A 27,253-nucleotide genomic window follows, 5' to 3' on the forward strand; every position below is an offset into this window, starting at 1 on the left:
CTCTGGGTGGTTCCTGTCCTCCCGCGGGTCCGAGGGCGCCGGAAGCCCAGCGGCGGCGAAGCGGAGAGGAGTCCCGCGCGTCCCGGCTCGCACGGCTCCGGGTCCGGGCTCTGGGCTGCAGCCGCACGGGAAGAGGCCGCCTCTGCGCCCGCCGCGCCCGCTCCGACCGTCCGAGTGCGCGGCACCGGCCATGGGCTCCCGCCCGCGCTCGCCGCCCCGGGCGCTGCCGTCGCCGCGGCTGCTGCTGCTGCTGTGTCTGCTGCCAGGTACGCGCACCGGCGTCAGGGCTCCGGAGGGGACTCGGAACCCGCGCAGACCCGCTCGCGCGCGGCGGCGACTTGGGCGGGGTGCCCTTTTCCCTTTCGGCTGACTCCCCGCCCCTAGCCACCGGCAAACCTGGGAGTCACTTGGCGGGCGCTGGTAGGCGCCGGGTGATGGGGAGGTCGGGACCGGGTCCTTCGTCTTGGGCGCAGGAACTGGGGGTTCGCGTCCCCGCGCTGCCGGTCGCCCTGCGCCGCGCACTGACTCCCGAACTGGCGCGCCCGGGCCATCCCGCCCACCTCCTCATTTGACGGACTGATGGGGAAATTGTAGCCAGAGAAGGCTAAAGACCTGGCCAAGGCCACCTCGGGGAGAGGGGAGTCGCCTCCGGACTGGGGCTGGAGCCGGCGCGCCAGCCTCTCCTCCGGTCCTCGCCCGGCGCCCCAGGCTGCGTCGCTGTGGGACCCTCCACCCGGACGGCGCCTCCCGCCTTCCTCCCGCTCTCCGGACCGGACTGCTGGGGGAAGCGGGCCCTGGCCCGCCGCTGGGAGGCTCTTGAGTGCCCGGGAGGGCTGGTGGATAGCGGGGGTCCGGGACCAGGCAGGGCTGCAGGGAGCTCCTGGCGGGCCGGGCCGGCGGTCTGCTGTGCGGCTGTGCGCCCAGAGCGCTTTCTGCCCTCGGTGCCGAGGCCTCCGCTATTCAGAACGCCACACGTTCCCAACTGAGCTCCTGCCTGGGACCCTCCTTTCACTCTGGGGAAGAGAAGGGGAAGAACAGGCAAAAATCGCATTTCAAGACCTGAGGAAGTTGGATTCAACTTCCCGGAGGGTTCCCCTCCCGCCTCCCCAAGCTGCCCCCAGATCTGTACGTGGAAGCTGGAAGACAGCCGACTCCGTGTGCCTCGCCTGTGCTGGGTGTGGCTTAGAAACAAAGAGGGGTGCCCAAGGGCTGCAGAGAGGTCGGAGTCGTTGATCAGGATGTGAAGACAGCATCAGCAAGAGCTGGGGGAGCGCACGAGATCACGGGAGCCACATAGCCTCTTGGCTTCTAAGAGGGCTGGTGGCCAAACCCCTACGGGATGGAAGGCAAGAGAGGCCCAGACGCCCACGCCGCGTTCTCCCAGAGACCTGGGCCTGGGTGACCATGAGTGGCCCTGCCCCTGGTGGAGGGGGGGGGGTTGGGGGGGGCGGCCATCTTTCCGTCGTGGAAGCAGGGAGTGGTTGTACCTAGGCAGACAGCATTTGCACCACATGCCCGCCCTGCAGTAACAACCCAGGAAAGGATCGCAAATAGTTGCTGAGCTCTTACCACAGCACCAAGCTGTGCACTTCCTTCTCAACACCCTTTGAGGTGGATACGTTTATAATCCTTATTTGGACTGATGAAGACACTGAGGTTCGGAGAGGTTAAGCCACTTGCCTCAGCTCACACAGCTCACGAGTGATTTGTCAGGATTTGCGCCGGATCTGCCCAGCTGCAGAGCCTGGGCTTGCAGCCTCTGCGCTTCTCACGGAATGTGTGTGACCTGGCAGACTCCCGCCCCTCTGGGGCCCGTTTCCCAGTCTGTAACCCACGGGGTAGGACTAGCCTGAACGTCTAGCGGTCCACAGAGCCCCCCACAGGTGGAGGAGACGCTGTCCATAGGCAATGTTGCTGGCGGGCTGGGCCGGGCAGGTTAAGCAATGATTCCCCCGTGGACTGACGAGGCTGCTTCCTCCAGGGGCCGGGGCCTCGGAGGCTGAGCACCGACTCTTCGAGCGGCTGTTTGAAGATTACAATGAGATCATCCGGCCTGTGGCCAACGTGTCCGACCCGGTCATCATCCATTTCGAGGTGTCCATGTCTCAGCTGGTGAAGGTGGTGAGTGCTGGAGCCGCGAGCCGTGGCCATGGGGGCCGGGGCTTCGGGAGGAGCCTTTCCCAGAATGAGCCTTGTTTTGGCGATTCTCCTGTCGACTTTAATCCCTTTTTCTAGGATGAAGTAAACCAGATCATGGAGACCAACCTGTGGCTCAAGCAGGTGAGGGACCAGACCCTGGGCACCGCTGCCCCCTGGTGGTGACTGCTTTGTTTGCTGTAGGTGAACCAAGCGGGGCGCACGGACCAGGCTTCATTCACGTCTGTGGAACCCAGATTGGGATCCGCTGACTGGCAGATCGCTCTCTTCTAAGGCTTGAGGCCACATGCACGGTCCTACAGCCCCCCTGGAAGGACCGTAGGGCCCGACCCCACACGTTCCAGATGGACAGGCTGCAGCCTGGAGAAAGACATTCTCCATGTTCACACAACAGGACTGAAGGAGCCCGAGCCCTGGGGTGGTCCTTGAGCCGACCTCCTTCTCTCCTTCTTGCTAAAGACTCAGTTGGTTTTGTGGTTTTTTTTTTCCCCGGACAGGATCTCGCTCTGCCACCCAGTCTGGAGTTCAGTGGCGCGATCTCGGCTCACTGCAACCTCCACCAGCAGGGTTCAAGCGGTTCTCCTGCTTCAGCCTACCAAGTAGCTGGGACCACAGGCGTGCGCCACCATGCCCGGCTAATTTCTGTATTTTTTACAGAGGCAGGGTTTCGCCATGTTGCCCAGGCTGCTCTAGAACGCCTGAGCTCAAGCAGTCCGCCCACCTCAGCCTCCCAAAGTGCTGGGATTACAGGCATGAACCACTGCGTCCGGCCCAAAACCTCATTCTTAAGTCAGAATCAGACGCTGCTATTGTTGGTAGGGTGGGAGTAGAGTTTCCTGTTCAGATTGAGGCCAGGAAATGGCCTTCCATGCGTCCTCCTCAGGGACGCCGTGTCCAGACTTGCCAAGAGACGTAATGGCCCATTGGCCTGCTGGTGACCCTTCTGCAAGCCTGGCCGGCTGAGCACTCAGTACACACAGCCTTCATCCCCAGGAGGTTGCAGAGCCAGACGGGCACAGTGCCCCACCCAGTACCTGATTCACGTGCTCCCTCTGTGGCCACAGCCTCACCCCTTTCTCCTCTGGTGCTGAGGACTGAGACCCCCACCCTCCGCACCCAGACACCTCCTAGGCCCTGTGAGGATCATAGCTTCTTCCCCTAGAACCTCGCAGAGGCCAGCCTTGCTGAATCTTGGGGTGAAAGAGAGTTCTGTGTTGGAAAACACCCCTGGGAGAGCCATTTAGAGGCTGTAAACAGCAGGCACATGGACCTAGACCCAGTGCAAGGAGTCCAGGAGGCTCCTCCTGGCACTAGAAGTGGCCAGAGAAAGCTCCAGTAGGTCCTGTTTGGTTGATGAGGGGCTGGGCTTGCTCACAGTCCTGGGGGCAGTGGCTCCCCTAGTGCCAGGAGGCAGCCCACAGGCCCAGCCCTGTGGTCTCTGCCGCGCTGCACCCCCAGGAGAAGTTGAGCTATGTGATCACGGCATGGACGCAGCTTGGCCACATGCCACAGGGGTGGGGAGTCACCAAGATGGGTGGTGCCAAGAGAAGTAAAACTCGACTGATTCTGTGACTGTCTCCTCCCTCCCTGCTTCCTTCCCTGAGATCTGGAATGACTACAAGCTGAAGTGGAACCCCTCGGACTACGGGGGAGCGGAGTTCATGCGTGTCCCTGCCCAGAAGATCTGGAAGCCCGACATTGTGCTGTATAACAAGTAAGGTGCCAGGGGGCCCGTGCTCTCTCAGGGCTGTCAGCCTGGGCTCCGGGTCCTTGGCTTTCCTGGTTTAAAACCTGGCCTTCCTTGGCCTTTTCTAAGAGAGATTCATTCATTTCTTCATTCAACAGGTATGTATTCAGCAACTACTATATACCAGGCACCAGAGATGCCGGTGAGCCACAGACAGCAGCAGTGTGCTGAGTAGCTTCAAAGGAGGCCGTGAGTGGGCGGAGGAGGGCATCGGGAAAGCTTCAGGGAAGAATTAGCATTTGAAGTGAGTCCTGAAGATCTCAGGACAGGGAGATGGAGCAGAGGAGGGCCCAGGAAGGCAGGAGAGTATGTCGTGGGCAGCCAAGGTGACCTCATTGGCTGGACTGTGGGACATAAGGCTGGGAAGATCCATGGGCCAAGGACCAACCATGATGTGTGGTGGGGGAAGGCTGAGAAGCTGGGGGCTCCTGGAATGCCGCATCTGTTAGTGGCTCTGTGCAAATAGACATGAAGGGAGTAAACGGTTCCTCTTCGCCTTTTCTTTGGAAGAGAATGAGGGTGTTGGAGAAGATCGTGGCCTGAGCTGTGTGATCCTAGAGTTCCCAGCCTGCGGACTGGCACCGTTACTAAGGACAAGGAGCTTTTTTTGAGACTGAATCTTACCCTGTTGCCCAGGCTGGAGTGCGGTGGTGCGATCTCAGCTCATGGCAACCTCCGCCTCCTGGGTTCAAGCAATCCTCCTTCCTCAGCCTCCCGAGTAGCTGGGATTACAGGCATGTGCCACCACGCCTGGGTAATTTTTGTATTTTTTGGTAGAGATGGGGTTTTGCCATGTTGGCCAGGCTGGTCTCGAACTCCTGACCTCAAGCAATCTTGTCTGCCTCGGCCTCCTAAAGTGCTGAGATTATAGGCGTGAGCCACCGTGCCTGGCCCCAGTGAGCTTTTTAAGAATACAGGTGCTTGGCCAGGTGTGGTGGCTCACACATGTAATCCAGCACTTTGGGAGGCCTTGATGGGTGGTCACCTGAGGACAGAAGTTCAAGACCAGCCTGGCCAACATACCAAAACTCTCTGTACTAAAAATACAAAACAAATGAGCCAGGCATGGTGGCACGTGCCTGTAATCCCAGCTACTCCAGAGGCTGAGGCAGGAGAATCACTTGAACCTTGGAGGCGGAAGCTGCAGTGAGTTGAGATCACGCCACTGCACTCCAGCCTGGGTGCAGTGAAAAAAAATACAGGTGCCGACACTCAAAATATTTTCTTCTTTGTTCTTCATTGTCTTTTCTAAAGCTAATCAGTATTACATTATCCAAACAATCTCTATGCCTGACCCCAGGTCCCGCCCCACAGAAACAGAGCCCGTGGGTCTGGGTGGGCCTAGGAATGGGTGTTTTCACAAAGCTGTCCTGGGGGCTGTGTGACCAGCTTGCTTCGGGGATTCCTGATCTGGCCCGTCCCTGACATTTCACAAATCAGAACCGAGACCCAGAGTGGGTGTGTGGCACAGCCAGGCCTGGGGCGTTCTCTGCCATCCACTGTGGCTTTGGGGCCGCTGTGGGCCATGGATGCAGGAGGCTGAAGCTGTGATCAGGGGACTGAACTGGGCACCCCAGCCTGTCTCCACCTATGTCCTCAAACCTCTACTCGCCCAGCAGCAAACCTACCATAAGACAGTTACCCTGTTACAGTTGCCCTCCAGGTCTCCTCTCCCTGGGGAAAGGTCTGGGCCTTGGAGAAAGGATTGATGGCCCCCCAAGTATGTCAAGTGGGGTTCCCATGTACAGGCTAGGGCAAGCTTTCTGGGCCCTGTGCTCCCAGCCCATCTGGGTGGCTGCATCCAGGTCGCATTTCGAAAGGACGAGTCTAGAACGAAAAAGACATCCCTGGCTCCTGCCGTCTAGGGAAGCTGCTCTCTGGCCGGTCCCTCACGGGGGCCCCTTCCAGTCTCCTCTGGATCCGGGACACGCATCTTCCTGCCGCTTTTGGGAGGCCTCTCCTCTTTCTGTCTTGCAAAGGTTCTTCCTCTGCCAGGCTGGTCCTGCTCATCATCGCACCTCTGAAACACTTTTTTTTCTTTAAATCCACACGAAACTGATACTTTCCACCTTTAAGCTCTTTCACTGGACTGACGTCGATTTTAAGTGATATTTTACAGTGTGCTCATTCGTCCTAGGTGTTGAAGGATATCACTTTTGAACCTGTGCTCTATTTTTAGATAAACATTTAAACAGTTTTCAGCAAAACACTTCATGTAGAATGAGTCTATTCTGATTTTAATGCCTAAAAATATGTTTAGATTTTTATGCCACATTAGTATAAAATAATGTTTTCTATTAGTATGAGTCGTTTTTACAATTAGCATCAGGACTGGAGATGCTGTGTTTCATGCTGAATCTTACTTTCTGGTCTCTGGCAAAAACAAAAGGGGGTCTTAACTCACTGCAAAGACAGTCCATGTTTAATTTACTATTTTCCCAAGGAAACACGCCACTTATAATATGGTGTGTGTTTGTTTTTTTGAGATGGAGGCTCACTCTATCACCTAGGCTAGAGCCCAGTGGTGCAACCTCGGCTCACTGCAACCTCTGCCTCCCAGGTTCAAGCAATTCTCTGCCTCAGTCTCCCGAGTAGCTGGGATTACAGGCACCCACCACCACACCCAGCTGATTTTTGTGTTTTTAGTAGAGACAGGGTTTCACCGTCTTGGCCAGGCTGGTCTTGAACTCCTGACCTCGTGATCCACCCTCCTCGGCCTCCCAAAGTGCTGGGATTACAGATGTGAGCCACTGCGTCTGGCCAAATATGTTATTTCCATATAATTTGTATTTGTAAGCTGGTCGTCAAAGAACTGGGGCACAATATAAACTTAACTGGCTTGCAGATTATTTTTTCTTACACTGTGAATTGTCGTAGGAATCGCATGGTTCAAATGCTCTTAAGGGAAGCGGGCAGGGTGTAGAGAATTTTTGTTAAGCTAGAATTAAGAAAATGAGCCCAAATTTTAATCTTATGTTTTGGGTTTTATAGCCATTTTCTTGCTGGCAATCTTGAGTGAACAGCTGGAGTACTATAGGATGTATGGTTTTAGCAATAACGGCAGGCATAGTGAAATGCTTCAAATTGGATGTGGAGAGGAGAAAATTTCATAAGGAATCTCCTTGAAATCCGAAGCTGAAAATAACATTTAGAGAAAATCATCCAACTCATTTTCTCTCTCTTCTCCTAGTTAGACCTTCAGTTGCTCAGGATTGACCCTCTGTTAAGGATTTCTCTTCATTTTTTAACACAATACCAAAATTTCTCCTATGATATTTTGTTTTCTACAGTTCATTTGCTGATAGTCCTCAAAGTGTTCATGAACACTGTATACTCTGCATTCTCTGAAGTTCATAATTCATTGTAACCCTTTTAGAGAATACTTTTAAGAAACTTGGCTAGGTGTAAAATTCTTGGCTTCTCTGATCCTTTTATGAAAAAAAATTTTTTTTGAGACAGAGTCCCAGATAGAGGCAGAGATTCCACTATTCACCCACCTCAGTCTCCTGAGTAGCTGGGCTTACAGGTCATACCACCATGCCTGGCTAATTTTTTGTATTTTTAGTAGAGACGGGGTTTCACCATGTTGGCCAGGCTGGTCTCGAACTCCTGACCTGAAGTGATCTGCCTGCCTCGGCCTCCCGAAATGCTGGGATTACAGGTGTGAACCCCCACATCTGGCCTGCTTATTCTTATATTTCTTCTGTTTTTATTTCTAAAATAATTTTTTTTCCTTTTTCCTAATTCTTTAAATTCTTCTAGTTCTTTACACATTCTGTTGTTTCACCAGATGATCCCTTATCTTTTCTGATTTCTGTGGCTCTTTCACAGTTTCTAAAAATTTCTTAGTTTCTTTTCACTTAATTTGTAATATCAGATTGTTATCGTCCGCTCCATCTGCTTGGTGGCTCTGTCTTTGTAGCCGCTGTTATCTGCGTGTGTGTTACTTAGTTACTTGTTTTCGTATTTTTCTCTTACCATATGTTTTCATAAGGCTCCCTTGCTCTTGTCGAAATAAATGGCCTTATTGTGCTTTTACGGCGAGTTCCTGGAGGGAATGGGAGAAGATGGGTGGCTACCGTGAGGTGACACTGGTCTCTCTGCATGGTCACCTCCACAGTCTCCATAGTCCTGACACCGTGGTGTGCTCAGTCACGGCACCTCCACGAGCTGCCGCCTCTGGACGCTGGCCTCAGTTTCTGAACCTTCTTTATCCTCTCACCCCTGCTTTCTTACCCCATTGAGTTTGGATCCTACAAAGGCAGCTTTTTCTCTGAGTGGGTCCCTGTCCTCCGGCAGGGAGGTTTTGGGAGGCGTTTCTGACTTCCTCAAGAGCCCACGCCAGCCCTGACCGACCTCTGCAGACCGTAAGTGGATTCCCACGGGCTTTTTAAATTCTTGCCCACACACTGGAACCTGCGGAGCCCTGTCTGTTCCATTGTTCCCCTTGCTGAACATTCAACGCAGAGTGCGGTCCTCATCTTTTGAGGGGCAGCCACTTCTTGGAGACGTCTGCGTCTGGCACTCTTAGGCTCCTAGGACATGAGGACCCTTCTTTCTTCTCCCCCGGCTGCCTCTGCCCGGCAGCTGATCGCACAGCAGAGGTGGGAGGGAGCTGAGCAACGTCCTGCCAAACCATGCGGGGCAATTAAAACCATGACCCAAAATGAGTGTGGATGCAAATGAGCCGGGGTGCCGCTGCCCAACGGGGCGTTTAAGAACAGCAGTGGGTTCAGCGGGCCCCACAGGTCCTGCTGGCGGTGCTGGTCTGACCGCACACCCTCAGGTCCCGAGGCGCTGCGTCGGGACTTGGTTGTGATGTGATCAGATTTGTTATTTTGCCGTCACCCCAGTTGCCCTATTTTTCTGAAGAAATTTAGAGAGATTTAAAAAACCCGTGCCACCATGATCTTCCTCGGAGCCCTCACCACCCTGCCCCCAACTTCTGTTCTTAAATGCCCCCTGCATGGCAGGGGTACCTCAGCTGATCATTCGCACCCACGCCACCTTTTCTACTTGCCTCACATGGTTTGGCAGTACGTTGCTCCAGCCCCTCCCACCTCTGCTGTCCCTTGCTGCCAGCTGTCTCTGGGTGTGATATTTATTTATTTAGACAGAATCTCACTCTGTCACCCAGGCTGGAGTGCAGTGGCACCGTCTCAGCTCACTGCAACTTCCACCTCCTGGGTTCAGGCAATTCTCCTGCCTCAACCTCCCGAGTAGCTGGGATTACAGGCGCACAGCACCATGCCCAGCTAATTTTTGTATTTTTAGTAGAGATTGGGTTTCATCATGTTGACCAGGCTGGTCTCAAACTCCCGACCTCAGGTGATCTGCCCATCTCGGCCTTCCAAAGTGGTAGAATTACAGGCGTGAGCCACTGCTCCCGGCTTTCATTTATTTTTTGGAAATTCGTTAGGTCAACAAATATTTACCAAGTGCCCTGTATGTGGCCGGCGCTGTGCCAGACCCCAGTCCCGAGCTGGGTCTGCGTGTTCTCTGTCTCCTGTTAGCAGAGATATGATGGTCGACACGGCCCCAGGCAGAACACAGGCCTTCTGATCTAGGCAGACACACCCCAGGGGTGCTGTGGGCAGCAGCCGCAGTGACCAGGATCCCCAGAAATGAGCGTCAGCCAAGCGTAGCTAACGTCCAGTGTCTGTTCTCTGGACACATGCACACATTTCCGTGTCTCCTTACTTGGGGACCCAAGTTCTGAATGGCCAATGTTCTGCCATAGATTCTCTGTGGGGTCTCGAAGAAATCATTCCTGTCCTCTGAGCCTCAGTTTTCTCTTTGGCAAAATGAAGGCACTGGACTAGAGCAGGGGCTAGCAAATGTTTTCTCTAAAGGGCCAGAGAATAAGTATTTTAGGCGTCGTGGATCGTAAAGTCACGGCCACAGCTATTCCCCTCTGACCTCGGAGCTCAATAGTAGCCATAGATAATAGACAAGAAAGGGCAATGCATTCTTCCCCCCACATTTTCTTTACAGAACTAGGGCCACAGCTTCCCAGTCCCTGGACTAGACCCTGGGCTCTGAGGCTCCCTTGCCACTCTGACATTCTGCTGATCCGGGATGCTGGGGGCATTGGTTCCGGCGGGCTCTGCCTTCCCCAGGGTCTTCCCAACCTTCTGCTTAGCCCAGCACTCTCCGGGGCCCCTCCATGCTGAACACGGGTCAGTCCACCTGGGGGGGTGTGGATATTCACCTCCACCCCACCCCATACCTCTCCCTTTTTCCTGGAGCCGGGAGCTAGGGATACTCTTGTATGGAATTAAGGGCATGGTGGGAGGGAAGTGGGGGCTAAGGATGTATAAACAGCAGGGCGCCTTTGGGGGCAAACCAGCTAACCAAAGGAAAGCTAGGTAGTGGCTTTGTCATTGAGCCTTCATGGGTGATGATCGTCCTGCTCAACCGAGGCCCAGGAGAGACTAGCAAGGAAGAAGGATGCGCACCAGAACAATCCCCTTGTGTTTTCACGGGTTCCCATCCAACATGAGCAGCACAGGGATTCCCTCAATGTTTAGGCTTTGTCATTGCTCTTCAGCTCTTCAGGTACAAGGCAAAGGAGTCTGGCGGTTGCTCCCTTTGAAGGTGTAAATGCCTTCACAAGGCTAAGAAACTCAATAGGGCTGATCCCAGGAATGTGCCCGAGCCTCCTGGGCAGGCAGGCTGTTGTGGAAGCAACCCGCCTTGCTCTCAGCGGGCCTCATCTGGCCATCGCAGACGGAATGCCCACTGCACGACTCAGCAGGGACCATCATCAGTGGATCTTCTGTCGGACAAACCTACAAGGCCATTCCTAGAAAAATGTTCATTTCTAAGGCCGGGCGGTGGCTCAAGCCTGTAATCTCAGCACTTTGGGAGGCTGAGATGGGCAGATCAGTCAAGGTTGGGAGTTCGAGACCAGCCTGGCCAACATGATGAAACTCCATCTCTACTAAAAATACAAAAAGTAGCTGGGTGTCATGGCACATGCCTGTGATTCCAGCTACTCAGGAGGCCAAGGCAGGAGACTCACTTGAACCCGGGAGGCAGAGGTTGTAGCGAGCTGAAATCACTACTGCACTTTAGCCTGGGCAACAGAATGAGACTCCATCTCAAAAAAGAAAAAGAAAGAAAGAAAAATGTGGATTTCTATGTGAATATAAAGTCAGGGTACACATAGTGAAAAGGAAGGGAGAAGAAACATGGGTGGAAAATGGGGACAGATAGTGACGCTGAAAGTGAAGAGACCTGTCATGGTGAATTTGAAAGACTCGAGGAAGCAAGAACCGTGATTACCGTAAAACAGTGCTGGGAAGAGTGGTGGGGAGGGGTGGCAGTACGAGGAATGGTCCAGTCAGGGTCCAGAGAGAGGGTTTAGAAATCGTAAACCCATCTGAAGAGGTTCGGTTTAATGGGAGTGGGCTCCCACGGGTGGTCTGTGCAGCCCCTTCCAGCTCCACAGTCTTGTTTCACACGTGCTTCCGGCACCCAGTGCAGACTGAATGAGGAGAGGGCCAAACCTCAGGAACCCTGGGTGGCAAATAGTCCCAAAGGTTGCTTCAGCGCCAGGCTCCAGGAGGATAACCTTCATCCCATGTCTTTAACTAAAGGGGGAAAGGCCGGGCGCGGTGGCTCATGCCTGTAATCCCAGCACTTTAGGAGGCTGAGGTGGGCAGAACACAAGGGTAGGTGTTCGAGACCAGCCTGGCCAACGTGATGAAACCCCTTCTGTACTAAAAATGCAAAAGTTAGCCAGGCATGGTGGTGGGTGCCTGTAATCCCAGCTACTCGGGACACTGAGACAGGAGAACTGCTTGAAACCGGAAGGCAGAGGTTGCAGTGAGCTGAGATTGCACCCCTGCGCTCCAGCCTGGGCAGTGAGCGAAACTCTGCCTCTAAATAAATAGATAGATCAAAATAAAAAATAAAGGGGGAAAAATCCCCTTTGGGGCTTTGGGAGTCTCTGTCTACCTATCAGTTTGGGAGCTGTGTTGTGGGATGCACTGGTGGCATTGTTGTTGGGGACGGAGCTGGGCCTCAGTATCCCCACTGGTAAATGGGCCTGGGATTCAGGTGACGGTTTATGGCACTTTCAGCTCTCATCCTCCACTGCTTTCCAAATCATTATCATGAGAAGCTGGACGAGTTGACCACTGCATGTGCAAGTGTTGATGGCCCCGTGTCACGGTGCCCCTGCTTGTCATGCCCAGGTGTTGACGGCCCCGTGTCACGGTGCCCCTGCTTGTCACGCCCAGGTGTTGACGGCCCCGTGTCACGGTGCCCCTGCTTGTCACGCCCAGGTGTTGACGGCCCCGTGTCACGGTGCCCCCGCTTGTCACGCCCAGATGTTGACGGCCCCGTGTCACGGTGCCCCTGCTTGTCACGCCCAGGTGTTGACGGCCCCGCGTCACGGTGCCCCTGCTTGTCACGCCCAGGTGTTGACGGCCCCGTGTCACGGTGCCCCTGCTTGTCACGCCCGGGCGTTGATGGCCCCGTGTCGCCCCTGCTTGTCTTTGCAGTGCCGTTGGGGATTTCCAGGTGGATGACAAGACCAAAGCCTTACTCAAGTACACTGGGGAGGTGACGTGGATACCTCCGGCCATCTTCAAGAGCTCCTGCAAAATTGACGTGACCTACTTCCCGTTTGATTACCAGAACTGCACCATGAAGTTCGGTTCCTGGTCGTACGACAAGGCGAAGATCGACCTGGTCCTGATCGGCTCCTCCATGAACCTCAAGGACTACTGGGAGAGCGGCGAGTGGGCCATCATCAACGCCCCGGGCTACAAGCACGACATCAAGTACAACTGCTGCGAGGAGATCTACCCCGACATCACGTACTCGCTGTACATCCGGCGGCTGCCGCTCTTCTACACCATCAACCTCATCATCCCCTGCCTGCTCATCTCCTTCCTCACGGTGCTCGTCTTCTACCTGCCCTCCGACTGCGGCGAGAAGGTGACGCTGTGCATCTCGGTCCTCCTCTCCCTGACGGTGTTTCTCCTGGTCATCACTGAGACCATCCCGTCCACCTCGCTCGTCATCCCCCTGATCGGAGAGTACCTCCTGTTCACCATGATCTTCGTCACCTTGTCCATCGTCATCACCGTCTTCGTGCTGAACGTGCACTACCGAACCCCGACGACACACACGATGCCGTCCTGGGTGAAGACCGTGTTCCTGAACCTGCTCCCCAGGGTCATGTTCATGGCCAGGCCGAGCAGCAGCGAGGGCGGCGCGCGGAAGCCGAGGCCCCTGTACGGCGCCGAGCTCTCAAATCTGAATTGCTTCAGCCGCGCAGAAGGCAAAGGCTGCAAAGACGGCCCCCCCTGCCGGGACGGGGTGTGCGGCCGCTGCCGCCACCGCAGGATCAAAATCTCCAATTTCAGTGCCAACCTCACGAGAAGCTCCAGTTCCGAATCGGTGGACGCTGTGCTGTCGATCTCTGCTTTGTCACCAGAGATCAGAGAAGCCATCCAAAGTGTCAAGTACATTGCTGAAAATATGAAGGCCCAAAACGAAGCCAAAGAGGTAAGGACGTGGCTATCAATACGCTGGCCATCCATTCGTGATTCAGCAGACATTCATGGGTTCTTTGCGGGGCAAGGTTTAGAGTGGGGCTTAAGAAATTAGACTCCAGGGTCAGCGGCCTGTGGTAAGACAGTTATATGTCCTTGGGCAAGTTGCCTTGACTTTCTGAGCCTGTTTTCTCATCCTTAAAATGGGACGAGAAAGCTCGTAGCATGTGGTGCCCTGAAGTGGGCTGCACCCTGAAAACACCTGATGCCAGGAGAGCAGCGTCGAGGCTGGGAAAGGGCATGGGGCCAGGCGACCTCCAGTTACTATTGGTTAACTGAGGTCAGAGTTTTATTTTTACTTTATTTTTATTTATTTATTTATTTATTTATTTATCGAGACACACGCTCACTCTGTTGTCAGGCTAGAGTGCAGTGGTGCAATCTCGACTCTCTGCATCCTCCACCTGCTGGGTTAAGTGATTCTCCTGCCTCAGCCTCCTGAGTAGCTGGGACTACAGGCATGAGCCCCCATGCCCAGCTAATTTTTCTATTTTTAGTAGTGAGGGCATTTCACCATGTTGGCCAGGATGGCCTTGATCTCTGACCTTGTGATCCACCTGCCTTGGCCTCCCAAAGTGCTGGGATTACAGGTATGAGCCACCGCACCTGGCCAATTTTTATTTATTTATTTTTGAGACAGGGTCCTGCTCTGTTGCCCAGGCTGGAGTGCAGTGGAGCCATCTTGGCTCACTGGAGCCTCTGCCTCCGGGATCAAGCGATTCTCCCACCTCAGTTTCCTGAGTAGCTTGAACTGCAGATGGCCCACCACCATGCCCTAATTTTTTACATTTTTTTGTAGCGATGGGGTTTTGCCATGTTGCCCATGCTGGTCTTAGACTCCTGGACTAAGCTCCCCGGTGAGCATGCCAGTCAGTATCTTCCTCCCTGCTTCATGCCCACCATCCTGGCTTGTGCTCAGTGGCTCACAACTGTAATCCCAGCACTTTAGGAGGCCGAGGCAGGTGGATGGCTTGAGATCATGAGTTCAAGACCAGCCTGGGAAATACGGTGAAACCCCATCTCTAACAGAAATACAAAAATTAGCCAGGCACGGTGGCACGTGCCTGTAGTCCCAGCTACTCAGGAGGCTGAGGTGGGAGGCTCACTGGAGCCCAGGAAGCCAAGGTTACAATGAGCCATGATCATGCCACTGCACTTTAGCCTGGGTGACCCAGTGAGGTCCTTTCTTAAGTTAATTAATTAATTTTAAAAAGAACCATTATCCTGACTTCTTTGATATTGATTAGTTTTACCTAGTTTTTTTCTTTTGTTTTGTTTTGTTTTTTGAGAGGGAGTCTTGCTCTGTCACCCAGGCCAGAGTACAGTGGTACAATCTCTGCTTACTGAAACCTCTGCCTCCCAGGTTCAAGCGATTCTCCTGCCTCAGACTCCCGAGTCGTTAGGATTACAGGCATGTGCGACCATACCCAGCTATTTTTTAGTAGAGACGGGGTTTTGCCATTTTGGCCAGGCTGGTCTTTAACTCTGTCCTCAGGTGATCCGCCCATCTAGGCCTCTCAAAGTGCTGGGATTACAGGTGTGAGCTACTGCGCCTGGCCAGTTTTACCTATTCTTGAGCTTCATATAAATGGAATCACATAGTATATAAACTCTTACGTGTCTGACTCCGTTCATTGAACATAATATCTTGAGGTTTTTGTTTCTGTTTCTTTGTTATTAGTGTGTAATTCTCCACAATATGACTATAATACTATCTTCTGTTTATTTGTTTTACATTTGTTGGACATTTAGTTATTTCTAACTTGAGGCTATTATGAATAAAACTGCTACAAACATTTATGACTTCTGGTGAATGTATGTGCTCATTTCTCCTGGATCTATACCTAGGAGTGGAATTGCTGGATCATTGGCCTCAGCCTCCTGGGTAGCTGGGACTACAGGCGCGTGCCACCACACCCAGCTACATCCTGTATTTTTAGTAGAGAGGGGGTTTCACCATGTTGGCCAGGATGGTCTCGATCTCTTCACCTTGTGATCCACCTGCCTTGGCCTCTCAAAGTGCTGGGATTACAGGTGTGAACCACCGTGCCCAACCTTATTATTATTATTATTTTTAGGTGGAGTTTCACTCTTGTTGCCCAGGCTGGAGTGCAGTGGTGTGATCTCGGCTCACCACAACCTCTGCCTCCCGGGTTCCAGCGATTCTCCTGCCTCGGCCTCCAAAGTAGCAGATTACAGGCATGTGCCACCACACCTGGCCAATTTTTTATTTTTGAGACAGGGTTTGACTACATAGGTCAGGTTGGTCTCAAACTCCTGAATTCAGTTGATCCATGCGCTTCGGCCTCCCAAAGTGCTGGGATTACAGGCATGAGCCATCGTGCCCGGCCCATTTTTTTGACTGAACTTACTTCTGTTTTCTCCATAAACCTTGGGCTTGAACTTAAGAACGGGGAACTCATGTCAAGTACTAAGAACAGGAAAGATTGACACTAAATAATGTCACGTGCCTGGTTATTCCATGTTACCAGGATCACACTCGACGACTTTATGAGAAGCTCTGCTTTAAAATTAAGTGTCTCTGCCTTAAGTTGTTTATCAGCAAGGAGCTAATTACCAGGTAACGTTATCTCTTGACCCACTGTAGGTAATTAATATTGATAAAGTATGTCCGTTTCATTGTAATGGAGCCTCTTTTCTTCAGCTGTGGCAGGCGTACCACAGTGGCTGGGACAGGAGGGAGGCAGCCACAGCCGCCCCTACCTCCTCACCCCCACTCATCAGAGCAACTGTGAGCATGTCTTGTGACCGTAATGGCGCAAAACCTCCAGCTGATCCCAGTAATTTAGCGGAAGAGTCAGGCATTTCTTTAAATTCAGTCAAAGTAGTTGTTGGACATCATAAGCAATTACAAGTAAATGATCAGTGAAAATCTATTTGTCTAATACTGGTAATTTTGCAAACATTCTTTATCCTTCACCTGCTTTAAAAATTATTCACTAAAGGTCGAGATCTAAGTACCCATACTCTATCCTCCTTTGTCAGGCTATTAGAAATTACTTGTATTCTAAAAATTATTTATTAGATACCATACAAGGAGTTAGAGTTTCAGAAGGGCCTAAGGCACAGAGACAGACATATAAAAAACTTACAATTAAAAGAGAGGTCATAAACTTAAATACAAGGCAGATAGATTGGTGAAATGGCCTGAATTCAGCGATAGGGAGTGGTGGGGTCTGTGGCAAACTGACGGCACATGGTCCGTCTCAAGGGGCAGCTACTGCTCACCTCTGGTCATGTTTCCACATGGGCATATGAGCCCATTATTGCTGGATTTTCCAGTTTTTTTTTTTTTTTTCAGAGAAGGCAGAAATCTGGCCAGCAAGCCACCAGATTGTCTATGAGAAAGCAGCACGTGTTGGGGAAAGTGGAGCTGTCGGAAGGATTCCCTTTCCCTGAGTGACTTTTACACAAAGTGTTTCAGAGATATGTTAATTTCCTGCATCTCTGGCTCCAGCTTGGCTGGTTTTAACTGGCCCTGGCTCTGAGGAGCCTAGACTGAAGCCCAGGCTGTTTTCCCAGAGCATCTCCTGCGGGCGCTGGGAGCCTGTCAATGACACACTCTGGCTCCTAAGGTCGGGGAAGTGTTCAGCCTTCCTGGCTGTTCTTTTTTAAAAAAATTGTTCACACCAAGAAGCAGCTTCTCCCCTGCTTCTTGAATCTCCGCCTGGTTCAGCCAGCCTGCCTCCACTCCAGCCTCCACCGTGTCCATCAGGGTGACCCAGAAGTCCAAAGGGTGTCCACTTCTGGTCCCCGGGCCTTCAGCAGCTGCTCATACACAAGTGGGCCCGGTGCCCGCATCGGCTCCTCCAGCTTCTCCTGAGTGGGCAGCAGCAGCTTCCGGGGTGGCCTAGGTGGAGGCTGTGGCGGGACCAGCAGCATGGGCCTGGGCGGTATCACTGCCATCACGATCAACCAGAGCCTGCCGAGGCCCCTTAACCTGGAGGTGGACCCCAGCATCCAGGCTGTGCGCACCCAGGAGAAGCAGCAGATCAAGACCCTCAGCAACAAGTTTGCCTCCTTCACGGACAAGGTGCAGTTCCTGGAGCAGCGGAACAAGGCGCTGGAGACCAAGCGGAGCCTCCAGCCGCAGCAGAAGACGGCTCAGAGCCACGCGGACAACACGTGAGAGAGCTAAGTGGCAACAGCTGAGACTCTGGGCCGGGGAAGCTGAGGCTGGAGGCGGCGCTTGGCAACAGGCAGGCGCTGGTGGGGAGCTTCAGGAACAAGTAGGAGGACGAGGTCAATCAGCGAACGGAGATGAGAGTGAATTTGCCCTCATCGAGAAGGAGGCAGATGGAGCGTCCATGCACAAGGTGGAGCTGGAGTCTCCTGGAAGGGCTGATGACGATGCCGACCTCCTCAGGCAGCTGTGTGACGAGGGGACCCGCGAGCTGCAGCCTGATCTCAGGCGTGGCTGTGGTGCTGTCCACGGACAGCAGCCGCTCCCTGGACACGGACAGCGTCATCGCTGAGGTCAAGGCGGCACGAGGACATCACCAACCTCAGCCGGGCGGAGGCCGAGAGCCTGCACCAGGTCAAGTACGAGGAGCTGCAGACGCCGCCTGGGAAGCACAGGATGACCCGCCGCGTGCAAAGACTGCGATCTCCGAGATGAACCAGGACGTCAAGCGGCTCCAGGCTGAGACTGAGGGTCTCAAAGGCCAGAGGGCTTCCCTGAAGCCGCCGTCACGGATGCTGAGCAGCGCGGGGAGCTGGCCATTACGGATGCCAATGCCAGGCGGTCCGAGCTGGAGGCCGCCCTGCAGCGTGCCAAGCAGTCCATGGCACAGCAGCTGCGTGAGCACCAGGAGCTGATGGATGCCAAGCGGGCCCTGGACTTCGAGCTCACCACCTGCAACCATAATTTACCTACTAAAGGTTTTGAAGGCCCTTGGTCTTATTTAACCGAAATGTCTAAGTTATAGTCAGTGTTAATGGAGAGATGGGTAAGAGGACGGGAGACGTAAGTGGGGAAGGAGTGGCTGCCCCTGACATCCTGCCAGGTGAACAGCCACAGCAGCCCCTCCCAGCCTGCTCTTCCTGCGGCTGCCCATGAGCCCGGGACGGGGCTGCTGAGCAGGGGAGCCCAGGGACCCGGAGGCGCACCTGAGGCTCTGCCGTAGCCCACATCGTTCACATTGGTCATCCCCACAGGCTCACATTTGGTCTTATTAGTCAGGAGTGTCATTAGCAATCATACTTTATGTTCAGAGTCAGGACTAGGATTGGGTTACCAAGTTAGAAAACCGGTTAGGGAGCTGGCTTGTGGTCACACGGAAGCACTCCCTGTTGACAGTCGTGTTGATGGCTGATCACTCGGTGACTGGCACCCTGTAGGAGTCGCTGTCTAGGTCTTAGAAGTGGGCACTGATCCCAGCCAGGATCCTTTGTTTTTTTTTTTAATTTTTTGAGACAGAGTCTCGCTGTGTTGTCCAGGCTGGAGTGTAGAGGCATGATCTCCGTTCACTGCCATCTCCACCTCCTGGGTTCAAGCGATTCTCCTGCCTCAGCCTCCTGAGTAGCTGGGACCGCAGGCACACACCACCACGCCCAGCTAATGTTTGTATTTGTAGTAGAGACACGTTTTCACCATGTTGGCCAGGCTGGTCTCAAACTCCTGACCTCAGGTGATCCGCCCACCTCAGGCTCCCAAAGTGCTGGGATTACAGGCATGAGCCACCCAGCCATGATATCTTCAGCTGGTAATTCTGAGGCTGTTCTACCTTTTTTTTTTTTTTTTCTGTTTGGTTGGGAGATAAAGATATAGGTATAGATATGATTTAATTCATTCCAATTGGAGCCTGGCCCTTGATCAATTATTTGTTAATTTACATGTGTTATAATTACTGTTTAACAGGGTTACAGTTACGCCACATTTTCCATTTACTCCTTTTTTATATCGAACAGGTAATGTGCCACATGTGTTTTATATTTACTCTCTTGTTGCTATTTCTGATTTAAACCCATCTCCTAGTTCCCTTGATCAGTGTCTTATATGTGTCAGTCTATCTTACACCCATCCACTCTCCTTCCCCTCTGACCCCTCCATAGAGTTTCCGCCTTTGGCTGCTCTAGTTACTCCAAGAGCTTCAGTTCAGGACTTTTATGAATCTACTTATTCACGTTGGCCATCCCTTTTTTAAGTCTGCAGTGAACTTTACCAAGTTTACTGATCCTTCACATATATCTTATGGTGTCCCCTGGATTTTTCTTTTTTTAGGAATAAGTTTTTTTTGAAACAGAGCCTTGCTCTGTCACCCATGCTGGAGCGCAGTGGTGCAATCACGGCTCACTGCAGCCCCAGCTTTCTGGGCTCAAGTGATCCTCCCATGTAGCTGGGACTGCTGGTGGGCTCCACCGTGCGTGGCTAATTTTTTAATTTTTTTGTAGAGACAGACTCTATATTGCTCAGGCTGTTCTTGAACTCCTGTGATCAAGCGATCCTCCTGCCTCAGACTTCCAAAGTGCTGGGATTACAGGTGTGAGCCACCACTCCCAGCCAATTCCCTTCTTACAGGCATGCCTTCTCAAGATTCTTTAAGGGTAAACCTTCTGGAGCCTGGAGGCTAAAACATTTATTATGGCTTCACTCTAAAGAGGGAGTTTAGCTGGCTACAAAAACTCTTCAACTAAGGTTAGACACTTCAGCTAGGGTTGAAATTCTCTTCCTTAAATACTTAAATATTGCTCCACGTTCTTTTCACCTGTGTCACTTTGGAAAGTTTTAAGTCTGTCGGGAATGGTGACTCATGCCTGTAATCCCAGCATTTTGGGAGGCCAAGGCAGGCGGATCACCTGAGGTCAGGAGTGTGAGACCAGCCTGGCCAACATGGCGAAACCTGGTCTCCACTAAAAATACAAAATTTAGCTGGGCGTGGTGGCAAGGGCCTGTAATCCCAGCTACTTGGGAGGCTGAGACAGGAGAATCACTTGAACCCGGGAGGTGGAGGTTGCAGTGAGCCAAGATGGTACCATTGCACTCCAGCCTGGGGAAAAAAAAAAAAGTTTTAAGTGAGTCTGAGTGTTGGTCCTTTTTGAATAATGGGTTCTGCCTCGGAGCTATTCGAATTTTCTATTTGTAGGGAATGTCTGGGTAGGTCTCTCCCAATCTGCTTGGCACTGGTATGAGCCATTTCATTCTGAAGTTGCCGTCTTTAATTCTGAGAGATTCCAACTTCGGATTTCTGTAGAGTCCTTCCCACCCCTCCTTTCTCTTCCCTGAGCCCCTGTTGCACTGACCTGGATACATCGGCGTCTCTTGTGTTGTCCATTTCTCATCTCCTCAGTACTTTTCACCTCTCCCAGGAGAGCCACAGTCTCTCCTCCCACCTCTCAGTTACCCCATGTCCTGAGTTCTTGATCATAACTTCTCTATTTTTCACACCTGTTATTTCCACTCGGTTCTTCTGTAAAACTGAGTGTTCCTTAGTTTCTAATAGTCTCTGATATCTTATGTTTATTTTAAATCTATGAATTTCATTTTAAATAACTGAGTTGGTATATTTGGGGCCTGTAACCTCACTTTTTCCTGGGGGGTCAGCCACCCTTTCTGAATTGTGTTTGGGGAGGGGCTGAAATTCAGACTTTCAGATGCAGAGGGTCTACACCGCCACAAACTCAGCTAGATCACCTTCCAGGGGTGCTGCCTTCCCTCCAGATGGCCTCGTCCCTCAAGGAATGTCTCATGACCTCCCTGGCTCTGATCTCCTCCAAGTCCCTCCTGTTGGACTGAAGCTGTTTGGTCCTTGATGTGTGGAACTTCAGTCCTAGCTGAAGAGTTTTTGTATCCAGCTTCTGTCTCTCTGAAGTGAGGCTACGGCCAGGCACAGCGGCTCACACCTGTAATCCCAGCACTTTGCATTGCCAAAGCAGGACGATTGCTTGAGGCTAGGAGTTCAAGACCAGCCTGGCCAACATAGTGAGACCTCATCTCTTAAAAATAATAATAATAATAAATTAAAATAAAAGTGAGGGGCTGGGCATGGTGCCTCATGCCTGTAATCTCAGCACTTTGGAAGGCTGAGGTGGGTAGATCGCTTGAGCTCCGGAGTTCAAGGCCAGCCTGGGCAACATGGCAAAACCCTATCTCTATCAAAATAAATAAATAAAGTAAAAGTGAGGCTGCAATAAAATTTTTAGCCTTTTTAAAAATTTCTTTGATAGGGCCTTGCTCTGCCACCCACATTGGAGTGCAGTGGAGTTATCATAGCTCACTGTAGCCTCTAACTCCTGGGCTCAAGCAATCCTACAACCTCAGCCTCTCAAATAGGTGGGGCTACAGGTGTGTGTCACTGCACCCGGCTAATTTTTTTTCTTAATTTGAAGAGACAGGGTCTCACTGTATTGCCCAGGCTGGTCTTAAACTCATGGACTCAAACAGTTTTCCTGCCTTGGCCTCCCAAAGTGCTAGGATTAAAGGTGTGAACCACCACACCTGGCCTTTTTAGCCTTTGGAAAAACATTTATCCATAAACATTCTTAAGAAGGCATGCCAAAGGCCGGGCATGGTGGCTCATGCCTGTAATCCTCGCACTTTGGGAGGCCGAGGCAGGCGGATCACAAGGTCAAGAGATCGAGACCATCCCGGCCAACATGGTGAAACCCCGTCTCTACTAAAAATACCAAAAAAAAAAAAATTAGCCAGGCTTGGTGGTGCGCGCCTGTAATCCCAGATACTCAAGAGGCTGGGGCGGAAGAATCGCTTGAACCGGGAGGCGGAGGTTTCCGTGAGCAGAGGTTGCGACGTTGCACTCCATTCTAATGACAGAGCAAGACTCCGTATCAAAAAAAAAAAAAAAAAGGCATGACAATAAGAAGAGAAATAAATCAGGGGGCTACAAGGTGGGGGAGGAAAGCCTCGGTCTCCACCAGCCAATGGGCAGCTCAGTTCTGCTTTTCCTTTTGGCCAGGCTCTGCTGGGCTCGCGAGGGACCCCCTGAACCTGCATCTCTGGGCTGGGCGTGTCAGACTAAAGAGGCAAAGAGGCTGGGGAACAAAGATCTCTCCCTAGCCGTCCCCTCTACCAAGCCCCTCCCCCTGCTCAGGGCTGCCACCCCCAGTCCAGGTAACCTTGTCCTGGCTGCACCTTCCTGGTTTCTGGGTCTTAAAAGTAGTCTTCTCTTGCTTCTGTGCCAGCTCCCAGTTTGGGCTACTTTGCCATAAACATTCATCTATTTGTGACTCATCAGAAAATACACAAAGCTTTAAAGACTTTAGAAGTTAGATATAAGCCAGGCACAGTGGCTCATGCCTGTAATCCAACACTTTGGGGGGCCAAGGCAGGAGGATCACTTGAGCCCAGGAGTTCAAAACCTCCCTGGGCCACTAAGGGAAACCCTGTCTCTATAGATAATTAAAAAATCAGGCCAGGCGCGGTGATTCAAATCTATAATCCTAGCATTTTGGGAGGCTGAGGTGGGTGGATCACCTGAGGTTGGGAGTTCAAGAGCAGCCTGGCCAACATGATGAAACCCCATCTCTACTAAAAATACAATACATTAGCCAGGGGGTGGTGGCATGTGCCTGTAACCCTGTAACCCCTGCTACCTGGGAGGCTGAGGCATGAGAATCACTTGAACCTGGGAGGCAGAGGTTACAGTGAGCCAAGATTGTGCCACTGCACTCCAGCCTGGGTGACAGAGTGGACTCCGTCACACACACACACACACACACAAGTGTAGTGGCATGCACCTATAGTTCCAGCTACTCAGGGAGCTGAGTGGGGAAAATTACTTGAGCCCAGGAAGTTGAGGTTGCAGTAAGCCACGATCGCTCCCCTGCACTCCAGCCTGGGCAACAAAGCGAGACCCTGTCTCAAAAAAAAAAAAAAAAAAAAAAAAATTGAATATAAAGTTTCTGTCCAGCTAGCTCTTTCCGCAGCACAATTTATATTCATGTGTAAGACCCAAGTCTCATCTTTCCTCATGAGACTTGAGTAAGGGTCATCTTACAGACCCACATTAGTATCACTAGGCTCCATTCATTCAGGACTCTGTTCAGATACAGCCTGCTGAGGGAGGTACTGTTCTTATCCCCATTTTACAGATGAGGAAATTGAGGCTAAGAGCAGTCACGGAATTGACCCAGGTTCTCACAGCTTGAAAGGAGCAGAGCTGGGATTCTCATCAGTTTGTCTCCAAGTCTCTGCTTTCCCACCCCTCTGCCTCCTAGAGCCTTAGGAGGTGGCCAGTAAGGGGTGGGCAAGAATCTCACATCCCAAGGTGTATTTGAAGCACACAGAAACCAGTCTTAGGAATTCAAACAAAGTACCTTATGGAAAATACAGCATCATCATTCTAATTTTCCCCATGATGATAGTGTTACCAAGGGGACACATTTACTCCAGCTCACAGTGGCAACATAAAATCTTCCTCTCCCAGCCCATTTCAGTAGACTTAAATTAATAAATTACATGCCGCCTCTTTTTTATGTGATTATTGCTTCAAAATCAGCTGATTCATGGGTTCTCTCCTTCTCAATTCAATTATGGCTTCTTTGCTTTCTGAATTGTCTAGGAGTATAATTACCATACAATTTTCCTTCCTATTTCAAGCCTAAATTGAAGCTGTATTATATACAATTGGTATTGCTTTTCCTCCTACATTTTACATCATTATCAGCAATCATTTCTGACATTCAGCCTGCTGCACAGTATTCCATGATACTTCGGCCTTACAAGTAAAAATGACTTCTGAGCACGTAGGCATCATGGAGAGGGCAGCGGGAAGGAACGAGTGATGAGGATGGACTTGCCCTGATGTGCTTATCTCAGTTTTGGAACAGATATTATAAAGAAATTTATTTTGTTGTTTTTGAGGCAGGGTCTCGCTCTGTTGCCCAGGCTGGAGCGCAGTGGTGTGATCTCGGCTCACTGCAACCTCTGCCTCCCAGGTTCAAGAATTTCTCATTCTCGAACTTCAGCCTCCCAAGTAGCTAGCATTACAGGCATGTGCCACCACTCCTGGCCAATTTTTGTATTTTTAGTAGAGATGGGGTTTCACCATGTTGGCCAGGCTGGTCTCAAACTCCTGACCTCAGGTGATCTCAGAATCCCAAAGTGCTGGGATTACAGGCATAAGCCACTGCGGCCAGCTGGAAATTTCTATCTACAGCTGGATAAGTAGTACTTTGAAACAAGGGTAGATTATGTTGGACTATATTAGCCATTCTAACCAAGGCACAGAATCCTTCCACGGGAGCCTAAGTAACTAGTTTCACTAACTTTATAAAATTCGAATTCAATTTAGAAAAACTAGGTTATGCGTATATTAGGAAACTTCTGATTTCAAACAGATCTAACAAGACAAATCTTTTATACCTCTTTCTCTCCTGCATAAAGAGAAACTTGAGAATGGCAGATTTCCTCAGACTATATCAATTAGGGGGAAAAAAGGCTTATTACATATAGAGACAAATGACTTCTACTACTGCAACAGATCTATTAAATCTTCAGTACTGAGAATGTATTCATTTTGCCTTTCCCTCCACGTTTTTTCTTATCATTTTGTTTTGTTTTGCAGATTCAAGATGATTGGAAGTACGTTGCCATGGTGATTGATCGCATTTTTCTGTGGGTTTTCACCCTGGTGTGCATTCTAGGGACAGCCGGGTTGTTTCTGCAACCCCTGATGGCGAGGGAAGACGCGTAAGCACTGAGCTGTGTGCCCGCCTGCGAGACTTCCTCGCGTCCCTCCAGGAGGAGGCTGCTTCTCAGTAGGAATGTGCTTTCTGTTTTCATGCCACCGGCTTTGTTTACGGCGTTTCAAGGTGTACTTATTTTCCAGTTGTCTTGGTTTTCGTCAAAAAAAGAATCATGCAGAAAAAATGTCAAGAGTATTTATTATGGATAAATGAACATTTAGCCTTCTTAGTATGGTAAAGAGATGTCAAAATGTGATTATTCTACGTGATGTCGTATGCTGTGCTGTGGAACATACATATAAAAGTTTCCTTTTTTTAGTTGTTGAGACATAACTGGATAGAAAAATGCTGTTCAGAAATATGAAAAGTCATTCACTTCAGTATCACTACAGATCGCCCGGTGATTCTTCTTAGTTAGCTCATAATCTCTTTGGAGTTTTATACTAACTCAGCAATCCTACACTGTTACCCATTTCTTACAATGCACTTCTCATTCTTTACTGGATCTAAAGGCTGTGCTTCCATTTCAGAGAGCTTCAGCTATTTCTCTTGCATAATTCTAAATTATACAATGAGAAATCATGCCTAGTTGTTCATTATTAATAAATTGTCTTAGTATACCGTAAACTGGGTGGCTTATAAACAACAGAAATTTATTTCTGAGTTTGGGACGTTGGGAGGTCCGAAGGCAAGGCATCAGTAAATTTGGTGTCTGGTGAGGCTCCTCTTCCCCAGAGGGTGCCTTCTGGCTGTGTCCTCACATGACTGAAGGAACTAGCTGGCTCTGTGGGGTCTATTTTACAAGGGCACTAACCTCATTCATGAGGGCAGAGCCCTCATGGCCTAAACACCTCTCCAAGGCCCCACCTCCTACCTAAGACAATCACTCTGGATTAGGTTTCAACATACGAATTTGGAGAGGACACATTCAGACCATAGCATGGACCTTTAGAACAGGGGTTCTCAGCCTTAGCACTATGGACATTTTGGGCTGGATAAGTACGTGTTGGGACAAAGTGGGGGTATCCTAGCAGTACCATGGCCTCAACCCACTAGAAGCCAATAACATACCCTACTTCTTCACCAGTTATGATAACCAAGAATGTCTCCATTGTTAAATGGAGGCATATCTGCCCATGGTTGAGAAACATTGCTTTAGACAAATTATTAAGAAAGAATATCACATACTATGCTTCTGAATCTTAACATGATCATTGTCACTGACAGATGATTCACAGAGACTGTTTGAATCTTGTCTCACTAGTTATGTTTTTCCCATACAAAAATAAAATGGACAGAATTGCAGCCCACTGTGACTCATGTTTCAATAAGTCAAAAGGAAGATGTCAATAAAGTTTATTTATGTAGGCCAGGTGCGGTGGCTCATGCCTGTAATCCCAGTACTTTGGGAGACAGAGGCAGGCAGATCACAGGGTCAAGAGTTCGAGACTAGCCTGACCAATATGGTGAAACCCTGTGTCTACTAAAAATACAAACAAACAAACAAACAAAAAATTAACCGGGTGTGGTGGCATGCGCCTGTAATCCCAGCTACTCTGGAGGCTGAGGCAGGAGAACTGCTTGAACCCAGAAGGCGGAGGTTGCAATGAGCCGAGATCGTGCCACTGCGCTCCAGGCTGGGCGACAAAGTGAGACTTTGTCTCAAAAAAAATTTATTTATGTATAAAAATCTGAAGTAACAGCAATGGGAGTGTAAGAAGGATCAGGGATGTATGCAAGCTAAGGTAGCTAGCAATTTAAATTCATCACACTAGGCTTTCACTCAGTAAATGGCATTAAACACCTGCCTACAATAAAATGCAAATTAGACAAGGTCTCCTCTGCCTTCCAAAGAGCGTTAGCTGCCGATTGGAATACCGTCTTCAATCCTGGAAGATTATTTTCTCACGGAATCCTTTAAACCTGAATATGTTTTTTTATTGATTTTATTTTTTGAGATGGCGTTTCACTCTTGTTGCCCAGGCTGGAGTACAATGGTGCAATCTCAGCTCACTGCAACCTCCGCCTCCTGAGTTCCAGCGATGCTCCTGCCTCAGTCTCCTGAGTAGCTGGGACTACAGGCACCTGATACCACACCTGGCTAATTTTTTATATT

The 27,253-nt window shown here is 50.9% G+C and overlaps 1 protein-coding gene across 2 annotated transcripts; it reads left to right on the forward strand.

Moving 5' to 3' along the window:
• On the forward strand, positions 1 to 27,230 carry CHRNA3 (cholinergic receptor nicotinic alpha 3 subunit). 2 transcript variants are annotated; one of them, XM_010330817.3, is made up of 6 exons: positions 1 to 266; positions 1,982 to 2,121; positions 2,236 to 2,280; positions 3,762 to 3,871; positions 12,415 to 13,426; positions 25,017 to 27,230. In XM_010330817.3, the coding sequence occupies exons 1-6, from the start codon at positions 191 to 193 to the stop codon at positions 25,143 to 25,145; spliced, it is 1,512 nt and encodes a 503-aa protein (XP_010329119.2). In that variant the 5' UTR covers positions 1 to 190; the 3' UTR covers positions 25,146 to 27,230. The 2 variants fall into 2 exon arrangements, with proteins under 2 accessions (XP_010329119.2, XP_074248687.1); XM_074392586.1 differs by lacking the exon at positions 25,017 to 27,230 and adding an exon at positions 16,796 to 16,986.
• Positions 27,231 to 27,253: the final 23 nt, after the last annotated feature.

The sequence above is a fragment of the Saimiri boliviensis genome, chromosome 2 (assembly GCF_048565385.1).
Source record: "Saimiri boliviensis isolate mSaiBol1 chromosome 2, mSaiBol1.pri, whole genome shotgun sequence".
Classification (NCBI taxonomy): Eukaryota; Metazoa; Chordata; class Mammalia; order Primates; family Cebidae; genus Saimiri; species Saimiri boliviensis.